This window comes from Dendrobates tinctorius, unplaced genomic scaffold, assembly GCF_039654945.1.
Source record: "Dendrobates tinctorius isolate UK_male_01 unplaced genomic scaffold, ASM3965494v1 ptg000145l, whole genome shotgun sequence".
NCBI classification, from domain to species: domain Eukaryota; kingdom Metazoa; phylum Chordata; class Amphibia; order Anura; family Dendrobatidae; genus Dendrobates; species Dendrobates tinctorius.
The window spans coordinates 10,339,986-10,363,528 of record NW_027361812.1 but is presented as its reverse complement, the minus strand read 5'-3'; the positions used below and the strand labels follow the sequence as shown (position 1 = coordinate 10,363,528).

The following is a 23,543-nucleotide window of genomic DNA, read 5'->3' as shown; positions in this document are numbered from 1 at the left end:
TGGGAAACAATGGGGAATCATGACAATGTGGGAAACAATGGGGAATCATGACAGGGTGGGAAATAATGGGGAATCATGACAGGGTGGGAAATAATGGGGAAACATGACAGGGTGGGAAATAATGGGGAATCATGACAGAGTGGGAAATAATGGGGAATCATGACAGGGTGGGAAACAATGGGGAATCATGACAGGGTGGGAAACAATGGGGAATCATGACAGGGTGGGAAATAATGGGGAAACATGACAGAGTGGGAAATAATGGGGAATCATGACAGGGTGGGAAATAATGGGGAAACATGACGGTGGGAAATAATGGGGAATCATGACAGAGTGGGAAATAATGGGGAAACGTGACAGGGTGGGAAATAATGGGGAATCATGACAATGTGGGAAACAATGGGGAATCATGACAGAGTGGGAAATAATGGGGAATCATGACAGGGTGGGAAATAATGGGGAATCATGACAGGGTGGGAAATAATGGGGAAACATGACAGGGTGGGAAATAATGGGGAATCATGACAGGGTGGGAAACAATGGGGAATCATGACAGGGTGGGAAATAATGGGGAAACATGACAGAGTGGGAAATAATGGGGAATCATGACAGGGTGGGAAATAATGGGGAATCATGACAGAGTGGGAAATAATGGGGAATCATGACAGAGTGGGAAATAATGGGGAATCATGACAGAGTGGGAAATAATGGGGAAACATGACAGGGTGGGAAATAATGGGGAATCATGACAGGGTGGGAAATAATGGGGAATCATGACAGGGTGGGAAATAATGGGGAATCATGACAGGGTGGGAAATAATGGGGAATCATGACAGGGTGGGAAATAATGGGGAAACATGACAGGGTGGGAAATAATGGGGAAACATGACAGGGTGGGAAATAATGGGGAAACATGACAGGGTGGGAAATAATGGGGAATCATGACAGTTCGGTAGTCTGCAGTCACATAGAAGAAAAATCTGCATCTGTCTATATATATTGATGTGTGATGATTGTAAAGCTCCATAGCAAATTCTGGATTGAAGGATTAATAATGACAAATGTACAAATTGTCCACTGTGGATTTGTCGCAGCTTTCATCCTGTGTTTTGCCAAAGAAAAAAATCAGCAGCATAAATGACCATGCCACGCCTCAACCCGTCCGATTATCCATCACCCTCGGATCCTTCAAATGGAACGTGTAAACCCATCTCTTCAGGAAAGCCTACAGCCTGCAATCACCATCGCCCGAGCTTCCGCCTCACCACCGCCCGAGCTGCTGCACCCCCGACCTTCTGTCTCTTCCCCACTATCCCGTAGAATGTAAGTCCCACAAGGACAGGGTCCTCTCCCCTCTGTACCAGTCTGTTTACTGATATTGTATCTATAACTTTGTATGTAACCCCCCTTCTCATGTGCAGCACCATGGAATTAATGGCACTATAGAAATAAATAATAATAATACTACGGGGCTGAAGTTTGTTTCTTATTTGGCAATTTTTTTTTTCTGTTTTTTTTATCGGTTAAACAACCCAAAATAATCATCACAATAATAACCTACAATTCAGCGAGGTGCCCTGATGTGAAGGCACTTTTAAACAACTACAAAAATTATAAAACTGGCACAAAAATGGGCATCAAAGTGGGCACTGAAGGGCATTAATGAAACGGTTACGGGAAATGACTTGGGGCCACAGATCTCACCCTGCAGACATATTGAACAGGGGAGCCCCACCTCAAAACCAGTTCTCTTCCGCCTGGCCCAAATGGGGTTCTGGGCATCTGAATTGGCATCAAAATGGGCAAAGAGCCCATTTTAACAGGTGGTGTGAGATCAGTGTCCCAAAGTCATTTAACCCCTTAAAAACATCAGTTATTCAAATCTGTGAAAATCGGCTGTTTGCCCACTTTGATGCCAGGTCTGATGCCCAGAACCCATTTGAGCCAGGCAGGAAGGAAGTGAATGTGAAGCATCAATGTGCATGTAATATATGTGTGAGATTGGTGGTCCAAAGTCATTTAACCCCATAAAAACATTACTTATTCAAATCTGTGAAAATTGGCTGTTTGACGACTTTGATGCCCAGAACCCATTTGGGCCAGGCGACAGGGATGTGGGACATCACTATCTGTGTATTCTCCGCGTGAGATCAGTGGCCCAAAGTCATTTAACCCTTTAAAAACACGTTACTTATTCAAAAGGCCAAAATCAGAGGTTTGCCCACTTTGATGCCCAGAACCCATTTGGGCCAGGCTGTAGAGACCTGGGTTTGAGGTGGGGCTCCCCGTTCTACAGTGTGAGATCTGTGGCCCAAAGGCATTTAACCCTTCCATGAACGCTGGTGCCCACTTTGATGCCAGTTTTATAGTTTTGTAGCTGTTGTTAAGTGTATTCACATCAGGGCGCCTCACCGCATTGTGTGTTATTATTGTGATGATTAATTTCTGTGGTTATACCTATAGAAAAACAGAAAAGAAAAAATTGCTGAATAACCAACTGGATGAATTAGAAACCAGCTTCAGCCTCGTGAACACACCGGGGTTTACAATGTACGCTGCAGGTTAATAGACGCCGTGACCAAGTGCTAAGGTTCCTGGTGCTGTAGGTGCGTAATACCCGGACCCAGCACGGTCAGGCGGCGGGGAGCAGAGCTCACACTATTCTGACACATGGTTACACAGGTCGGGCCACATTTCTGCGGAGCGCGCCTATGGGTACAGTACACAGCAGAGGAGGAGTGACACCACTGAGTCACCAACCCTCACACGTAAAACCATGGACGCTAGCGAGTCCCACATCACCATGCTAAAAGTACCTCCCTACAAGTGGAAAATATTTTCTCTGACTCGGTAGTAAATGTCTCCGTGGTGTGAAAGCTTCAGGTACGATCATCGCCATTTTCCCGTAGCTCAAAAGTAACCCTACAGTAAGAGAACAACGCAAGCAAAATGGCGCCGGCATTGAAGACACTAATTATCACTTTTCTTAGCACTCTAGAACACGTCAGTGAAAAGTTAGCCTATCTCTTTAGTCCCGCCTTTCTGGACAATACCGTGCTTTTCATTGGCTGAACCGTACGTCTTTTTTAATAGATGTTGCTGATTGGCTGAATGTGAGGCGAGCGGTGATTGATTGGTTAGCCTTGGCGAGAGTGAGGAGAAGTGAGTGCTGGTATCCATGGCGGAAGGTAAGGGAGCTGCGCTGTGGGCATATGCTGGAGTGGAGGGAGAGTGTGGGTGCTGAGCTGCTGACGGAGGAGATGGAGCTGGTACGTCAGCGCTGTGGACGGTGTGGCGCGGAGGGGCTGCCGGTAGATGTGCAGCATGTGACCGGCTCTGATGACACGCAGCGCAGGCTGATCGCAGGTGATGGCTGCAGTACGTGAGGATGCTGCTGCCCTCTGCCCAGACCCCATGTGTGGCCGGGCATTAATATGGAGGCCTGCATGTCACCCACCAGACCGGATGTGTATGGATGTGTGATATATATTGGGGCATCTGCTAGGGCTTTGCCTTGTACCGGGTCTCTGCTTTTCCTCAGGGCTATTCCCATCTCCAAGATCCTATCCCCCAATATGTAGTAGGTGTAATAATAATATTAGAAATGTAGGACAGTTCTTCTGATTTGCTATGTTGCTTACCCCATGTGCAGGGCATTGGTATCTATGGCCACTTAAAACGGTCACTATATGAGTGGTAGCCTCCATGGATACCTAAGCGATCGCATTGCCCTGCACATGGGGTAAGCGACATAGCCAATCAGAAGAACTATGCTACATTTCCAATTGAAGGTGTTTGCTGATATTATTAGAATTACAATTACTGCATTGGATTTTGGGGATTGGAATACCCCTTTAAGGTACAGAGCCCCATTATCAGGAGTCATCCCCGGTTTATGGATCTTCCCACCTCTCCTCAGCATCATGGAGTCGGTGCGATCCTGATTGACAGTTGAGACCATTGGCTTCTTTGCTCCATGCTCCTGAGGCTGCTGTATGGGGTGGCATCAGAGGAGCGCTGCGGGGCTGATGATGGCCTGCAGCGGGCTGGACAGAGCCAAAGGACAATCCCTGTTGGGAATGGCTCATGAGCACGGCACGTGTCCGGTCTCCGCTAGTTGACTGCGTTGGTTGTCGGTAGCAAGTAGTCAACAATATAGTTAAATAACCCTTTATTGACAAGTGGGTTTGTCCGCACTGTCCAATCAGTGTTGTCGGTGTCAGATTGTGTAGGGACTTTCTTCATAAGAGCGGTGGTGACGCCCACTTGTATATTTTAGCTATACATTTCCCATAGGAATGACGTGTGACTGGCACAAGGCAGCATTATAAGAGCGAATGCTCCAGAATTCTGTATTTTTTCAGCAGGGAGTAGAAGTATTTGCGATCACCAGAGATGTCCGGAGGGCTGAGAAATCCTGTGAACTTTCTCTAAATGGGTTCTCTTTGGTTAAAGCAGGGGGAGGGGAACCTCAGGCCCCAGGGCCATTTACGGCCCTTAATGACCTTTTATCCGGCCCCCGGGCAGATTCTCAGGGACCGCATTCTTGGGCAGGAAGTTGTATTTTGATTGCAACCAGCTCATTAATTTCTCCTTGCTCTGTTCACACACAAACAGTGTTCAATACTGGACACTGAAGATCATACAATGAAAGATTACGTCCTGACACCAGTGCCAGAGTCAGTATGTACTTTGTGGGAGGAGTTTGTACGGCCCCCGAAGGATGGTATAAATATCCACATGGCCCTTGGCAGAAAAAAGATTCCACACCCCTGGGTTAAAGCCTTATACTTGGTATGGTCGTATATCGTTGCCGAGCAGTGATGGGGGGCTGTAGTGAGGGGATCGCCGTGCCGCTCCTGTGGTTTCATTCTTCATTTTCACACAATAGTCGTAGATCACTGAATCCAGGTTCTCTTATACGGGAAGCCTTAACCATGTAGTGCCAGTCAGAAATACAGATCTAAAATGAAAAGCCAGTCCGTGGTTTTCTATTAGTAACGCCCCCCCCCCTTTTTGTATGTCGTAGTAGGGTAAACATCACAATTGTATAACCCGTGGCTCTCAAGCAGTCTCACTGCAGGAAATACAGTCCTTTTTTTTTCCCATTTTCCAGGCTAAGACATGGATGACCTGAACCTTCACTACCGATTTCTCAACTGGAGACGACGCATCCGCGAGATCCGTGAGGTGCGAGCTGTGCGATACCAGGAGAGGGCCAAGCACATTATGGTAGATGGGGATACCCTAAGGTGGGGAACAGAACTCAGAGTTTTAGGATGATCTTCATTTTTTTTTTCTTTTTTGGCAATTGGATGCAAATATTAATGTATATTACTCCATGTATGAGATTTTAAAGGGCATCTGTCAGTGGGATCAACCCTCCTGAGCCATCTATATGGACATGTAGGTCACCAGAAGCTGAATAAAGTGATACCTCGATAGCTGCGATTTGATGATGGATTACAGAGAAATCCACGTTATTAATATGTAAATGAGCCATTAAGATCTCTTGCAGATCAGTGTCTGGCCCATAGTCCTGAGCAGCTCATTTACATATAAGAATAACGTGGTTTTCTCTGGAATAAGAGATCAGATGGCAGATATTAAGGTCTCATATTATTCAGCTTCCTGTGACCTATGTGCCCATATAGACAACTTAGGAGGGTTGATCCTACTGACAAATTCCCTTTAATAAGGAAAGTGATGAAAATTATATTGGTGATGGCGATTTTACCATAGACGTCTATCAGACAAATATTGCCTGCAGATTTCCCACTATTTGTAAGAAGTTTACCCTGAAAGTCACTCTTTGTTTTTGTTTTTTTATTATATTTGCTGCTCAAATGAATTTCAGTCTATTGTTCCCAGTTATCAGCTGTTAGATAAAGGTGATGGAGGCCTCACTGGCAGGAGCTTCTTCCTGAATGACTTCTCTTTAACCTCAGAGACGTTTCGGTTTGCAGATTAGTGTGTTGTTTGTTCTGTGACTAATATACCACATGCCTCCTGATTGTTGTGCGGTGTCACCGGTGAGTCAGTCTGCAGCGACGTCTGGCGCTCATCTGTGGTGCCTTCACATTCCCCACACAGTCCGAGGTGACGTGAACACCAAGACTTGTATTCATGTAGCCATGACGTGACACACGGAATCCCATCATTTCAGGGCTTCTGGCGACAGTAAAGGACTCTTCGACGTTTCGATTCTCTTGAGTTTTGGTCAAGGTGTTGCAGCTCTGGTGTGAAGAGGTAGGATGCTCTCCGGCGTGATATAAGGTCCACGTCAACTCTGACCTTCCGGGTCACACCAGGACTGTGACACCTAGACACAGACGGGGAGAATCGAAACGTCACTGCTGTACAGTGAATGTGAATACGTGATTGTAAGGAACCCACCAGAAACCACCAGTGCTCTCCAAGTTCTCCTGAGTGATTCTCCTGTGGTGTCACAGACTTATGGCAATTACTGCAGCGTGTATGTATCTTACATACCATGTACTGAAGGTGACCGTACGGGGAATAGGAATGTCACCCACACCCGCCCAGTTTTATGCGATTGGGGATGTCCTGATTGTTGCCTGAAGGATCAGGCATGTTCAATTTTAACATACCGGCTCACGCAGGAGATAAGACCCTGTCGGTGGTTCCTGGCAGTGGCCTTTTCCCCTTATACCTTTAAAACACATGCATTCTCAGCTAAACCTGCGTCTTTAGGAGGGAAGCTGGAGAGTAGCCATCAGCTGACGGCTAGTGAAGGTGTATGGGCTTCCTAAGGCTTGGGTCAGCAACTCCAAGGGGGTGTGAAGCTCTAGGCCTATTTAGGCGAATGAACATTCCCAACTGTTGGCTCGTCTAGGAAAAAATGCTCATTCGACAGACGCTAACATTTTTAGGTCAACATAAAAACCATTATTCACCACTATGTGTAAACAGGAGACGTGCTGCTGATAATGATACTATGTCCACAGAGCGATCATATTAACCCCTTAACCCCCAAGGGTGGTTTGCACGTTCATGACCGGGCCAATTTTTATAATTCTGACCACTGTCCCTTTATGAGGTCATAACTCTGGAACGCTTCCATGGATCCCGGTGATTCTAACACTGTTTTCTCGTGACATATTGTACTTCACGTTAGTGGTAAAATTTCATTCATATAACTTGCGTTTATTTGTGAAAAAAACGGAAATTTGGCGAAAACTTTTAAAATTTCGCAATTTTCCAACTTAGAATTTTTATGCCCTTAAATCACAGAGATACGGCACACAAAAAACTTAAGTAACATTTCCCACATGTTTACTTTACATCAGCACAATTTTGGAACCAAAATTTTTTTTTTTGTTAGGAAGTTATAAGGGTTAAAAGTCGACCAGCGATTTCTCATTTTTGCAACACCATTTTATTTTTAGGACCACATCACATTTGAAGCCACTTTGAGGGGTCTACATGATAGAAAATACCCAAAAGGGACACCATTCTAAAAACTGCACCCCTTAAGGTGCTCAAAACCACATTCAAGAAGTTTATTAACCCTTCAGGTGCGTCACAGGAATTTTTTGAATATTTAAAAAAAAAAAAGAACATTTACCTTTTTTTCACAAAAAAAATACTTCAGGTTCAATTTTTTTTTATTTTACCAAGGGTAACAGGAGAAATTAGACTTGAAAAGTTATTGTGCCGTTTGCCCTGAGTACGCTGATACCTGATATGTGGGGGGAACCTCTGTTTCGGCGCATGGCAGAGCTCAGAAGGGAAGGAGCGTTGTTTGACTTTTTCAATGCAAAATTGGCTGGAATTCAGATCGGACACCATGTCACGTTTGGAGAGCCCCTGATGTACCTAAACAGTGGAAACCCCCCACAAGTGACCCCATTTTGGAAACTAGACCCCCCCAAGGAACTTATCTAGATGTGTGGTGAGAACTTTGAACTCACAAGGGCTTCATAGAAGTTTATAACGTACAGCGGTACAATTAAAAAATCATATTTTTTCCACAAAAATGATCTTTTCACCCCCAATTTTTATTTTTCCAAGGGTAACGGGACCCTAAAAGTTATTGTGCAATTTGTCCTGAGTACGCTGATACCCCACGTTTTTGGCTGGAATTGAGATCGGACACCATGTCGCGTTTGGAAAGCCCCTGATGTGCCTAAACAGTGGAAACCCCCCACAAATGACACCATTTTGGAAACAAGACACCCCCCCCCCCCCCCCCCCCCCAAGGAACTTATCTAGATGTGTGGTGAGCACTTTGAACCCCCCCGTGCTTCCCAGAAGTTTATAACGCCCGGGCGTGAAAATAAAAAAATCGTATTTTTTCCACAAACATGATTTTTTAGTCACCAATTTTTTTATTTTCCCAAGGGTACAAGTAGAAATTGGACCCCAAAAGTTGTTGTCCAATTTGTCCTGAGTACGCTGCTACCCCATATGTTTGAGAAAACTACTGTATGGGCACACGTCGGGGCTCGGAAGGGAAGTAGTGACGTTTTGGAATGCAGACTTTGATGGAATGGTCTGCAGGTGTCATGTCGCGTTTGGAGAGCCTCTGATGTGCCTAAACAGTGGAAACCCCCACAAATGACCCCATTTTGGAAACTAGACCCCCTAAGGAGCTTATCTAGATGTGTGGTGAGCACTTTGAACCCCCCAGTGCTTCACAGAAGACCCAACGAGTCATGTAAGGTCTTATTTTTTGCGGGACGTGTTGACGTTTTTATTGGTACCATTTTCGGGCACGTGACATTTTTTTTGATCGCTTGTTATTCCGATTTTTTTTGGACACAGAATGAACAAAAACCAGCATTTCATGAATTTCTTTTGGGGGGTGCGTTTACACCGTTCCGCCAGCGGTAAAATTGATAAAGCTGTTTTATTTTTCGGGTCAGTACGGTTACAGTGATACCTCATTTATGTCGTTTTTTTTTATGTTTTGGCGCTTTTATGCAATGAAAACTTTTATATAAAATATTTTTCTTTATTCTGCGAGCTATAACTTTTTTTATTTTTTCGCTGATGATGCTGTGTGGCGGTTCGTTTTTTGCGTGACAAGATGACGTTTTCAGCAGTACCATGGATATTTATATGCGTCTTTTTGATCGCGCGTTATTGCACTTTTTGTTCGGCGGTATGATAATAAATCATTATTTTTTGCTTCATTTTTTATTTAAGGGGTTCGCTAAAGGGGTTAACCAATGGGACAGTTTTATAGGGCGGGTCGTTATGGACGTGGCGATACCAAATATGTGTACTTTTATTGTTGTTTTTTTTTTTTTTTTCCTTTATTACATTGTCCCAGGTGGGACATCACTGTCCTGTGACAGATCGCTGATCTATCACATCACAGATCACTGTGACAGATCAGCAATCTGTCACAGGCACTACACAGGCTTCCTCCTTGCCTACGCTTTGCAGGCATGAGGAAGCCAGCTCCCTACAGGCCCCCGAAGGTCCCCGTCGCTATCTTGGATTCGGGGCCCTGCAGGGAAAGAGCCCCCCGCAGCAGCGCTGCACATTGCGCTGCCGTGAGGGGCTCAGGGAAGCACGGAGGGAGCCCCCTCCCTGCCGATGCTTCCCTTTAACCCCCGATACACCGCAATCGTGTTTGATCGCGGTGTGCAAGGGGTTAACATGTCGGGGGCGGTCCGTGACCGCCCCTGACACATTGTGTCGGGTGTCAGCTGTGATAATCAGCTGACACCCGGCCGCGATCAGCGGCGCTCACCAGGCCGTGCGCAGTATGCGTTTGGCGGCGCATGCGTCCTTTTGATGGTGCACCGACCTGCGCCAAACGCAACCTGCTGCAGTTTGGTTGCGCCGGCGCACCGTCAAAAAGGCGCATGCGCCGCCAAACGCATACTGCGCACGGCCTGCGCCCCCAGTGATAAAGATAGGCGACGCAGGGCGCATGCAGCGTCATGCGCCGGTAGGCGGAGGCGCGGCAGGGGGCGGGGCTTAGCGGCGGCCGTGCGCAGGCCGTCGCTGCGCTCAAAAACGCTAGTGTGAAACTAGCCTAAGCAATTTAAAGATGAAATCTCTAAAAGGCCTAAAGTTAAAAATGACACGTTTACTTTTAGGCAAATTAAAAATATTGTAATTTTTTTTACGTTTTAAAAATTACAAAAAGGAAAATGGGCTGATGCAAAAGTTTGGGTACCCTGCATGGTTACTACTTAGCAGCACCCCCTTTTGAAAGTATCACAGCTTGTAAACAATTTTTTTTTCGCCAGCCAAGAGTCTTTCAGTTCTTGTTTGAGGGATTTTCATCCATTCTTCCTTGGAAAATTCTTCCACTTCTGTGAGATTCCTGGCTCGTCTTGCATGCACTGCTATTTTGAGGTCTAGCCACAGATTTTCAATGATGCTCAGATCAGTGGACTGTGAGGGCCACTGTAAAACATTCAGCTTGCGCCTTTTGAGGTAGTCTATTGTGGATTTTGTTGTGTGTTTAGGACCATTATCCATTTGTAGAAGCCATCCAATTTTCAACTTCAGCTTTTTTACAGATGGTGTTGTGTTTGCATCAAGAATTTGTTAAAAATTTAATTTAATCCATTCTTCCCTCTACCCGTGAAGTATTCCTCGTGCCTCAACACAGCCCCCAAGCAATGCTTAATGGTTGGCGAGATGTTCTTTTCCTGAAATTCCGTGTGCTTTTTTTTTTTTTTCATCCACACATAGCTTTTGATCAAAGTTGCCAAATAATTCTACAGTACTTGTATCCAAAATATATCAGGCTTGTTTGGATGTTCTTTTGTATATTTCTGACGCTGAATTTTATGGTGAGGACACAGGAGAGGTTTCCTTCTGATGACTCTTCCATGAAGGCTATATTTATGCAGGTGTGTCTGAACACTAGAACAATGTACCACAAGTAAAGAGTCTGCTAAATCTTTCTGAAGATCTTTTGCAGTCAAGCAGGGGTTCTGATTTGTCTCTTTAGCTATCTTAAGGGGGTTTTACACTAAGCGATATCGCTAAAACGTCACTGATTTTGTGACGTTATAGCGATATTGCTAGCGATATCGCTTTATGTGATACTTACCTCCGACCGGCTCCCCCGCTGTCCATCGCTGATCGGGCGGCTCCATTTCTCGTCGTCTGCTTCCTGCTGGGCTTCCTGCTGTGTGAGACGAGCGACGCGTGGAGGCGGGCGGGAGGACGTCAGGATCGCTGTGTGTGTGAAAGGTGAGTATCGTGTGCTGCGTCGCTGCTGCATCGCTGTGAGATCTGCCTGTGTGACAACTCACTAGCTATCATTTAGCGATGCACCAGCGATCCTGACCGGGTCGGATCGCTGGTGCATCGCTAAATGTAAAAGGGCCTTTACGAGCAGCCCTATGAAGTTTTGTTTGGTCTTCCAGACATTATCTTGACCTCCATTGTCCTATTAACTGCCGTTTCTTAATTACATTTGGAACTGCGGAAAAAGCAACTTGAAAATGCTTTGCTATCTTCTTATAGCCTTCTCCTGTTTTGTGGGCATCCACCATTTTCATTTTCCAAGTCCTAAGCAGCTGCTTAGAAGAACCCATGGCTGCTGTTTTTTGGCACATGGTTAGAGGAGACTGGGTTTTTATAAAGCTGGGAAATTTTACATCACCTGGCCTTTCCTAATGATAGTGAAACCTTGGTCAAAGTTATCTGAGCACATAAATCTTCAAGAGTGCCCAAACTTTTGTATTGCCCATTTTCCTGTTTTGTAAATTTTAAAATATTAAAATATTTTTGGTATAAAATACAAAGGAAATGTGTCATCTTCAACTTTAGGGACCGTTACACTTAGCTATGCACCAGTGATCCCGACAACGATATGGATCACTGGTGCATCGCTAAGTGGTCGCTAGTGAGCTGCCACACAGGCAGATCTCACCAGCGACATAGCAGCGGTCGGGGGTCGTTACTTACCTGTCAGACGCGGCGATCATGACGTCCTCCCGCCCGCGTCCACGCGTCGCTCATCGGCGCCACAGGAAGCACCCGACGAGAAATGATCCAGGACCTTCTCTCGCGACCAGCAATGAGCAGCGGGGGAGCCGGTCGGAGGTAAGTATCAGACATAGCGATATCGCTAGCAATATCGCTATGTGTAACGGGGGCTTTAGACCTTTTTAGGGATCATTTTCATCTTCAACTTGCTTAACTGTTAACAATAGGTCATGTTGACCAGGGGTGCCCAAACTTTTACATGCCACTGTAAGTCTTTCTCAAGATGGAGTAATTAGTTTTTCTGTACCTTGCAAGTTCTAAAATCTAATTCACACAATGTTTTTGTTTTTTTTTCTCCTTTTGTTAACACCTTAACGACCGCCGATACACCTTTTAAGGGTACTTAAACCACAGGAAAAAGTGTACAGCACCCCCCATAGTTTTATCTGGGGTCTCAGCTGTTCTGCTGTGCGCCAAAACAGTGATTTATTCCCACATGGAATATTTCTGTACTCTGGACAAATTGTACAACAACTTTGGGGGTCTAATTTCTCCAGCTACCCTTGGTAAAATAAAAATTTGGGGGCGAAAAGATCATTTTTGTGGAAAAATAATTTTTTTTTTTATTTTCACGGCTCTACATTATGAACTTCTGTGAAGCACTTGAGGGTTCAAAGTGCTCACCACACATCTAGATAAGTTCCCTAGGGGGCCTAGTTTCCAAAATGGGGATACTTGTGCCTAAACAGTAGAAACCCCTCACATCAGGGGCTCTGCAAAAACAACACGACGCCGGCAGACAATTCCATCAAAGTCTACATTCCAAAACGTCACTACTTCCCTTCCTAGCTCTGCCATGCGCCCAAACAGTAGTTTTCTCCCACATATGGGGTACCAGTGTACTCAGGACAAATTGGACAACAACGGTCCAATTGGTCCAATTTCACCTGTTACCTTTAGGAAAATAAAAAAATGGGGGCTAAAAAATCATTTTTGTGGAAAAAATAATTTTTTACTTTCACGGGGTCTGCGTTATAAACTTTAGTGTAACACTTGCGGGTTCAAAGTGCTCAGCACACATCTAGATAAGTTCCTTGGGGGGTCTAGTTTCCAAAATGGGGTCACTTGTGTGGGATTCCACTGTTTAGGCCCATCAGGGGCTCTCCAAACACGACATGGCGTCCGATCTCAGTTCCAGCCAATTCTTCATTGAAAAGGTCAAACGGCGCTCCTTCCCTTCTGAGCTGTGCCATGTGCCCAAACAGTGGTTTACCCCCACATATGGGGTATCTGTGTATTCAGAAGAAATTGCACAACAAATTATGTTGTTCATTTTCTCTTTTTACAATTGTGAAAATAAAAAAAAAATTGGTTCTGAAGTAAAATGTTTGTGAAAAAAAAGTTATTTGTTCATTTTTTCTTTCCACACTGCTTCAGTTCCTGTGAAGCACGTAAAGGGTTAATAAACTTCTTGAATGGGGTTCTGAGCACCTTGAGGGGTGCAGTTTTTATAATGGTGTCACTTTTGGGTATTTTCTGTCATGTACACCCCTCAAAGTGACTTCAAATGTGAGGCGGTACCTAAAAAAAAAAAATGGCTTTGTAAATCTTGTTGTAAAAATGCGAAATCGCTGGTCAACTTTTTATTCCTAACATAAAAAAAAATTGTTTCCAAAATTGTGCTGATGTAAAGTAGACATGTGGGAAATATTTGTACAGTTGTGGCCAAAAGTATTGACACCCCTGCAATTCTGTCAACAAACACAAATTCTTTGGTATTATTATCTTTTAATTTGTCTTAAATGAAAAAACACAAAGAATTGTCCTAAAGCCAAATTGGATATAATTCCACACCAAACATAAAAAAGAGGGTGGACAAAAGTATTGGCACTGTTCGAAAAATCATGTGATGCTTCTCTAATTTGTGTAATTAACAGCACCTGTAACTTACCTGTGGCACCTAACAGGTGTTGGCAATAACTAAATCACACTTGCAGCCAGTTGACATGGATTAAAGTTGACTCAACCTCTGTCCTCTGTCCTGTGTGTACCACATTGAGCATGGAGAAAACAAAGAAGACCAAAGAACTGTCTGAGGACTTGAGAAACCAAATTGTGAGGAAGCATGAGTAATCTCAAGGCTACAAGTCCATCTCCAAAGACCTGAATGTTCCTGTGTCTACCGTGCGCAGTGTCATCAAGAAGTTTAAAGCCCATGGCACTGTGGCTAACCTCCCTAGATGTGGACGGAAAAGAAAAATTGACAAGAGATTTCAACGCAAGATTGTGCGGATGTTGGATAAAGAACCTCGACTATCATCCAAACAAGTTCAAGCTGTCCTGCAGTCCGAGGGTACAACAGTGTCAACCCGTACTATCCGTCGGCATCTGAATGAAAAGGGACTGTATGGCAGGAGACCCAGGAAGACCCCACTTCTTACCCCGAGACACAAAAAAGCCAGGCTGGAGTTTGCCAAAACTTACCTGAAACAGCCTAAAACGTTTTGGAAGAATGTTCTCTGGTCAGATGAGACAAAAGTAGAGCTTTTTGGGCAAAGGCATCAACATAGAGTTTACAGGAGAAAAAAAAGAGGCATTCAAAGAAAAGAACACCGTCCCTACAGTCAAACATGGCGGAAATTCCCTGATGCATGGCATTATAAAGTCTGAAGACTACCAACAAATTTTGCAGCATAATGTAGGGCCCAGTGAGAGAAAGCTGGGTCTCCCTCAGAGGTCATGGGTCTTCCAGCAGGACAATGACCCAAAACACACTTCAAAAAGCACTAGAAAATGATTTGAGAGAAAGCACTGGAGACTTCTAAGGTGGCCAGCAAGGAGTCCAGACCTGAATCCCATAGAACACCTGTGGATAGATCTAAAAATGGCAGTTTGGAGAAGGCACCCTTCTTATATCAGGGACCTGGAGCAGTTTGCCAAAGAAGAATGGTCTAAAATTCCTGCAGAGCATTGTAAGAAACTCATTGATGGTTACCGGAAGCGGTTGGTCGCAGTTATTTTGGCTAAAGGTTGTCCAACGAAGTATTAGGCTGAGGGTGCCAATACTTTTGTCTGGCCCATTTTTGGAGTTTTGTGTGAAATGATCAATGTTTTGCTTTTTGCTTCATTATCTTTTGTGTTTTTTCATTTAAGACAAATTTAAATGAAGATAATACCAAAGAATTTTGTGTTTGCAATCATTTTCAGGAAGAAACTGAGTATTACCGTATCTGACAGAATTGCAGGGGTGTCAATACTTTTGGCCACAACTGTACATGTGGGTTATTTATTAATTATTTTTTGTGACATAGCTTTAACAACCAAAAAAACCCCCATCAATAGCTCACTAAAAATGTGTGGAATTTACGTGGTGGTTTTCTGGCCTCCGTCTTCATGCCGTGATCAGATCTCCGTTTATATGGGTTCTAGTGTATTTGTACGTGTCATGGCCAGAACACACTGTAGGTACTGCTTATTTTGAGCTATAGACAGATGTAGTTTTTTTTTTTTTTTTTGTTTTTTTTACTAAATCAGCAGGAGAAAATCAGTAGAAGATAGAATCAGTGGTTACAAAACTTTGAATGATAAGAGATAAAAGGAGCTTTGTTCAAGTCAGTCAACAAGGTGATAACGGACAAGTAAAATAAAACACATACAATAATAACAGTGATATCAGTGCCAAAAAAAAGGTTTTATCTCACCCAATTCTTTTTCTTGTTATATATGTGTTTTTCTTTCTTCTTGGTTTTCTCCTTATTGACTTGAGCAGAGCTCTTTTTATCTGTTCTCATTTAAAGTTAGGTTTTACGTTTTGCAACCACTGATTTTGTCTCCTGCTGATTTTGTTACTTTTACTGTTTTGCGGATTTTAAGACGCACCCCAAATTGTGAGGAGAAAAATAGGAAAAAAAACTTTTGTATAATAAAATGGTGGTGCTTCTTATAATCCATGCGTCTTATTGCTTACCGGGGGTGTTGGCTGCATCTGTTTATGCATGGCCCCAGCGGCCATTTTCCCGGAGTCCACCGCATAGGAATCCATGGAACTGCGGTGTCTCTGGTCTTTCACAAAATGTCAGCAGAGCCCCCACAGCAGCACCAGCCACCCGCAGCGGCGTGCCGCACATCCGAACAACTCGTCATCCCGGCCTGCAGCAACGCTCCACTCTTGCTTCTTCCAGCTGGCACCCTGCTCCACCGCGGCCAGTAAGACATATCCAGATTATAAGACGCACCCCCATTTTCCCCCAAAATTTTGGCGGAAAAAGTGCATGTTATAATCCGAAAAATATGGTAGTTACCGTACATAGGTTGACAGAAGCCCTAGGTCCATCAAGGTCAATCTTGATTGTTGCCATTATTATTGCTGGACCTCTTTTCATTGTATAGATGTTTTTTTTTTTTGTTTTTTTTTTTTTCTCTGATTAAATGTCTTAGGACACAAGCCGGCAACTGTACAAGATGGTACATATTAGGAGGATGTAAATTTTTTTTTTTTTTTTTTTTTTTGGCTATATTTTCTATTTTTCAACACACAGCAAATATTAAAGAAGCGCTCCTCCTCCTCCCATCCACATTTTTATCCTCTTAATATCTCAGTCATCATAGTATACAGCACTGTGTGCTTGCTCATTTTTGCCTTTCTACCCAGATATTTCCTCTTTTCCACTGGTCTTTGAAATCACTTAATTAAAGCACCACTCCAGCGTTGATTTTATTTTACACTGGAATGGTGCTTTTAATGGAAGGTCTCTGACCGTAGTCTTGTACTCCTCCTCCAGCGTCTTCATATTCTTTCGCCACCGCTCCTGTCGGTCTCCGGCAGATTGTGACCTGATGGATCCGGTGCTTGGAGTGAGGCAGAGGTCACAACTCAGTGCAAGTCAGAGCCTTGTTCTGGCTTCTGGCTCTCATAGACATACATTTAGCGCTTGTGACATGTTTTTATCTTCCGGACAGTCAAAAGCTGCAATCACAAGATAGCATTGTAGAATCGGAGCGGCGCTGAAAAAAGGTGACGATGCCTGAGGCCAAGTATAAGACTAGGTCCTTACAATAGAAGCGCCACTCCAGCTCTGAAAATTGAAAAAAAAAAAAAAACTTCTAAGCTCTATGAAGAAGCAAGAAGTCTATTTTCCCTGCATGAATCATCTCCCTCCTCAACTCCTGACCCAGCTGCTCTGATTTTTCCCCTCTTCAAGGGATTATTCCAGCGATGACTTTATGTAGGAAAAAGAGACTTCCTGTTCCTACATAAAGCTTAGAAGTCAGCTAGTCAGTTTTTAATCACGTGATGTCATAGATCTAATGGAAAAGAGAAGAATTAGCTGGGAAGAAAGGGAAAGTGAGCAATTGTAAGCACTCAGTGCGATATAATATGATTGCAATATATCAAGAAGATAATGATTTTGGTGGGACGAGGAGACCGTCTTTAACAATAGCAACCATTAGTATCATCAATGTCCACTGACACCAGTTCAATGTCTAACTTTGTCAATATAATGTACGGTAGTTGGCTAGAATGAACTCCCGACATTTTGCACGAGGTGCATGGATAACATTCTTTAGCTCTTATTAATTTGTTCTAATTTTATTCAATGTTAATATGGCATATTTTTTTATTCACAATGCAGAACTGCAGCGTACCTCCTGACATGTCATCCCTGGTCCTCACAAGATCCTGCTTTCTGCTTCTTACACTGTTGTGTCCAAGCTTTCTCTCGTGCTTCCCTCAAAATGTGAATCTATCTACCTCAGCACATCACATTCTCTACCACCATCAAAACCTTAAAAAGCCACCTGAAAGCCCCTTTATTGAGAACTTCTTGCACTGTGCAGTAAGCCACGGCCGTAATACCACTATAGGCAGCTTCTACCCTCCTCGTTCCCTGGAATAACATAAGCCCTCTCTGCTTCGGTACCGGTCTGGCGCTCTGTAGGCTCATGTCTATTGTCCCTGCTTGTTCTTATCGTTCATGTTACTTAGGCAAAACCCTTTGTCTCACATGTACAACACAGTGGTATTAGAGGGGGTTTCCAAAATGCATAAAAAGCAGCCCACATCCACCAATACAGCTACAATAAGTAATCTGTCCTGAATCTTTTACTCTCTGCCATTCCAACCCCTGATTCGTCCCCAGCCTTTCCTGCTGTTACCTTAGCTGCAGTGATGACATCCTGTAGTCCCCACGCGACCACTGCAGCTAATCGCCCAGTTCACTGGGAATCACTGGCCTCTGCTTTCCAGCGCCTTATACCACTAAGGCCAGTGATTGGCTGCAGCGGTCATTTAGGGTATACGGGATGTCATGTAACAGCAGGAAAGGTTGAGGACCTGTATACAACATTTATATATTTTGGCTATATTTTATTTTTTTTATTTTATTTAAACATCTTTGAAAACCCCATTAATTGTGTTACACAAATAAGAGATTTCATTATGATGCATAGCCAAGGTTTAATTCTACGTTGGTCTTCTGTGCTTGCTTACATAATGCCTCCTGTGATAAATGAAGGGAAGTTGCAGGGAGTGGGCTGCTCGGTATCGAGAGCGAATCTTTGCTTGGGGAGCAGGGCCGATCACTCTGCTCCTATCTCATGATTTAATTAATAGTGTGCGGAACATGGCTTATTTGCTTTTAAGCCTTCCTCTGTTCTAGGATCCAAAAATCGCAGTCTCAGGTCGGCACGTAATGTTCAGCTGACGTACCTGTGCCAATGACATAACCGATCACATACTGTTATTATCCATAATCATGTGATGCATCAGTGCAAGGTAAACCTCTATACTACACCAGTGTACGTTAGTTTTTACTAGTCAGGCGGGAGGCGGTGATGAGCGTAAGACACATCCCCCTTCCCATAATAACGTGTATGGCATGGGATCTGACATTATTGTGAGACTGTATGCCTCATAAGATATTTGATGCGTTTTGGGTTGTCGGACCCACTCTGATCTAGTGTAGATCTTAAGGACCACACACAGACACACAAGAAAAAAAAAAAGTTGAGTGAGCAGCTTGTACCGGCTCATTAAAAAGTCTACAGATCTGTCCACTGCCGACTATGAGCTAAATGCTTCTGCCTTTTTGCTTGGAGCGATCGGTGGGACCCAGACCTCCATTCAAAATGACTGAAAAGTCAATACTATTTATTCCAATTTTATAAAACGCAAATAATGGGTAATTTCGGTTCCTATTAGGGTGGCTTCAGACATCCATGCAAATTGGTCAAGGACTGGCCCGCAGTGCGGAATAAACATACATGAAGCCGTCACGTTCGGGTCGGGAGCGCTGCGGCCAGTCCGTGCATTGCGCTCCAATCGTGGAGCAATTTTCATGGACGTCTGAATGATCCCTATGGGGGATAATGACCGTGCTCCGTAGTGACCAGCGCTGTGGAGTCGGCGGTATGGAGTACTGACTCCACAGCCCTGTAATCTTTCCACGCATCGGCAATGCCCCGGATGAGCAGGACTAGATGTTCCTTGAGGAAACACATGGAAATTCAGGGAGAAGAATAATGAAGTGAGAAACTAGTGTGTCATTAGTAATGTGTGTGACTGGATGCACCGCTCATTCCCGCTTTTGTCTCCCTAGTTACCACGGAAACTCAGGGGAGGTCGGCTGCTACGTTGCGCCACGACCGCTAAGTAAAGACAATAACTACTTTGAGGTGAGTCGGGGCAGACCGCTCCTTTCATTAGTGTATGCTATGGGGGATGTTGTCAGACGCCGTGGTGAATTCACCTTGTGAATAGTTAATGTTGAGTCTATTGAGCTCGGCTCTACCGGGGGGCGGTGAATCTGCTTCTTGTCAGACATTACAATCTGTGTTCTTTTCTCGTTATTATGAGGGGGGAAAAAAAGCACTAAAGTGCATGTCTCTATAATGTGTATTCGCCACCATTGCCCTCTCCACCCGCATCATGTTGTCATGTATCACTGAGAATTTTGCGCTGCTTTGTGGCGGGTATGAGTTAGTCGCATTTCTCCCTTCATTTTTAGGAGCAGCTATATTGAGGCCTGGTTTAAAAGTAAGCCTGTCTCTTGCACATTGCAACCAATCCTAGCACAGCTTTCATTTTGCATTCCTCTTTTGAAAAATGAAAGCTGTGCTGTGATTGGTTGCAACAGCCAACACCAACAGGTTTTTTTTTTTTTTTCTTCTGGACCGTTCTCATACACGTTCCCCATTTCACCAATGGTGACTGTAATGTCCAGCGGCAGTTCTTATCGCAGTAGCTGAGGCTTAGTGCTCGTTCACACCACCAATTGTTTCTCATGTGGTCTCGGCGTCCATGTTTACAATCCATGTGTCAGCTGCATAAGCATGTTTTGATCCACGGATCATAAATGGACATGTCTCTTACAAGCCGTCATTCTGTGTGATCATCTGGCCACATTGGTAGAAAGGGCCTCGGTATAAAAAGTTTGACTATATTTATCCACAAACAACCCAGCGGCTCCATCACAACTTGCTGGAAGGTATCAACTCTGCTGGCTGGAGACGATTAAACGCTTGATGAAGGGTCTGTAGACCCAAAGACTTGTTTGCAACAAGAATAATTCAAAGCGATTTCCTTTCGCTGCAAGTATAAAGTGTGCCGCTCATCTGTATAATATGCGCGACAGCAAATTTCTTCATGCGGGTAATAATGGTGAATGATGAATCCATGGACAAGAAGCGTCCAGGCGGTCCACACGTTCTACTCTGCAGCGACGTTCTAAAGCGACACTGCGCGGCATAGCGGCTACATGCGATTGGGTGGGAGCCAGCTGTCAGGCACAGCCTGACTCCACAAAGAGATGCACAAAATAGACGAGGATCAGCCAAAGTATGTGTATAAAAACCTTTTGTGTCAATGTCAACAGGGCTGTGGAGTCAGTAAGGCAAACCTCCAACTCCTCAATTTCCATGACACTGACCAAAATGGGCTCCGATTCCACAGCCCTGAATGTCAATGCAGATGGAGGGCCAGGTTAAAACTGAAAATATCACATCCACATATGTCTGCCTGATGTAGTAGTGAGACCAGTCGATGATAACCTAAAGAAGCAAACGGGGGATCCGATATAAGGTCAATAAATAGTGTGAACGCCTGGAAATAGTGCAAAATGCAGAGAATGCATGTCACAGTTAAGAGGTGAATAGTATCACGAGTGCAAGTGTGCTGCCCACCCCAACACGCGTTTCGGTGTTTACCTTCCTCAGGGATTTGCATCTTAGCATGTGACTATATGGCTAGTATACTATATATACACAGGTACGTAATAGACTCTCTTTGAATATGTCATATTCTACATGTTGGTTTTATGTATATTAAGTTTGTGCTCATGTTTTCCTGTAAATCCATTGCACACCTGCTTGTGTTTCCAATAAAGATTTTTGTACTATTTCCAAGTGTTCACACCATTGATTGACCTTATATCGGATCCTCCTTTTTGGCTTTCCAAAGAGATAGCAGCGTCCATTCATTACCATCCCTGCATTCCTGACGGCGTTACACACAGTGCTAGGTAAGCACTGTTTATGTGGTAATGGGAAGTGCTACTTGTGCTTCCACCTCGGGTCCCAGCGGTCATGTCATCACTGGGTGTAGGGAGCGAGCAGGAGGTGCTGGGACCTAGGAGACCCAGTCAGTTCTGCTGTACCGACAGGAGGCTGAATTTACCTTGTAGCTGGGGCTAATATACCCGCACCAGTTACATGGGAAATCTGGTAAAAAAATAAATACATAAATATAAAGAAATGCCCCCAAAGGTCTTTTAAAACATTATCGGGCAAAATACATGAAATGAAAAATAAATACATTAATTAAAAAACAGGAAAAGATAAAATCGTTGATGCTATTTCCATTATTTTTCCCACCAATATTGGCAAAAAAATTATAAGACGAGAGCATGAGAATGGCATAAATAAATACACCCCACATATTGTGAAAGAGAAAAACAAAAATCCAAAAATGATTTGAGTAACCGAATAAAAACATTTTTTGCAGCACTTTAAGCCGCATGTATGAGAAACCTTGACAATATGGCTGGTCAGGAATAGGGGTAAAATGACCCGATCTAGAACTCTCTGCATGAGGCTTATTTGTTTTTTTTTGTGCCTAGAAGGCCATTGGCACCACTTAACCTATTTGCATGGGCAGATAAGAACCCTATTTTCTGACGGTCTGGGCTAGCAATCCCAGGCCATTAAGGGGGCTTGAAACGCCACCCAAAGAAGAAAAAAACCTACTTGTTGGATCATGTGAACGTCAAGTAGCCAGAGTAAGAACCTAACAAAAGCAGAGGGGCACAAAAAAATAGTCTGTTATCCCCTATAATGGTGCCAATCGCGTATTCTTGCTTCTGGTAATATGCCCCTGACTAGAGGACGATCTGTACAAAGTAGTCAGTACATATTACATCATTTCCCTTTTGGTGAAGTGGATTCTCATTTGTGTCCTACTCTTTAGGTGTCTATTGTGGATCGTGGCGTTCGAGGAACAATCGCTGTGGGACTAGTACCACAATATTACAGTCTGGATCATCAACCAGGTTGGCTGCCAGATTCCGTGGCCTACCATGCGGATGACGGCAAGTAAGTAGTCACTTACTTTATGATTAAGAGGTGCGATAATTAAAGGGGATGCCCTGGACATGGTCCTTTCCCTAGGAAAATGGTTATCAATGCCTGATCTGTGAGGTTGACACCCAGCACCCCACTGATCCTGGTGTCACTGGTACTGCTCAGTTATGGAGCGAAACAGCACATCTCCATTAACGATAGTGTCCGTGGCTGGGTACTGCATGTCTGCCCCCTATTGTGCCACTGGCTCCCGGAACAGCTGATCGGCGAGAGGGGTGCATGTTGCGCACCCTCACCCATCACACCTTGATGACCCTATCCTAAGAATTGGTCTTCAGTGTAAAAGTCCCAGACAACATCTTAAATCCATGGGTGTTTTTATAGATGCAGTATTTCTAAAAATCCATTCCAGAAAGAAGCTGCTTTATAAGTGCCAGCAGCCATTTTGCATCTTTTTGAGCACAAACACTCTTGGCATATTTCAATACGAGCTACCAGCACTGACCCTATCGGATCTTCAGAAAGTGTGGACGTCAAATACTTAAACCAATCAATGTGTGGATGGAGAATTTGGTTGAAATGCATTAATGACCATACACCAGAAAACTAGGGTAAAAAAACTCACAAATCGTGGCGCACAGATTTTATGGAAAGTAGGTGAGGCTTCGCGGCAGGGGCTGAAATCTCCAGTAGCCCAACACACTATCATTTACATCTGAACACGGCATAAATTATAGCTAAAACTTAAGACTGGTGTAAGAAAACCCTGTCTTCATACATTTAGTGATGTCAGTGTATGACGGAGCCGCAGCCTTGTAATGCCAGTGTGACAGATCGGCCAGGAAATCCTTTCTTGAACAATGGGGTGGAAACAGACAGGTTTATTTTTATTACACTGATATAAATCGCTGTGTATTTTAATCTTCTATAATATTACATGGTGCATCGCTTTCTGTATGTAGTCAGCGCCCAGAGAGGCAGCAAGTAATTTATTCCACAGAAGACTGGACAGTCTAGAAGCGAGAAACTCTTGAGGTTCT

At 44.0% G+C, this 23,543-nt stretch overlaps 1 protein-coding gene across 2 annotated transcripts in view; it reads left to right on the top strand.

Moving 5' to 3' along the window:
- The first annotated feature begins 3,102 nt into the window (after positions 1–3,102).
- Positions 3,103–23,543, top strand: part of SPRYD3 (SPRY domain containing 3) — a 38,530-nt gene continuing 18,089 nt past the window's right edge. Inside the window, exons 1-4 of one of the 2 annotated variants that reach the window (XM_073546169.1) lie at positions 3,103–3,188; positions 5,117–5,252; positions 19,527–19,602; positions 22,391–22,515. In XM_073546169.1, coding sequence (XP_073402270.1) covers positions 5,125–5,252; positions 19,527–19,602; positions 22,391–22,515 — 329 coding nt within the window. In that variant the 5' untranslated portion in view covers positions 3,103–3,188; positions 5,117–5,124. Of the gene's footprint in view, positions 3,270–5,116; positions 5,253–19,526; positions 19,603–22,390; positions 22,516–23,543 lie in introns of both variants that reach the window. The other variant, XM_073546170.1, reaches the window with a different exon arrangement.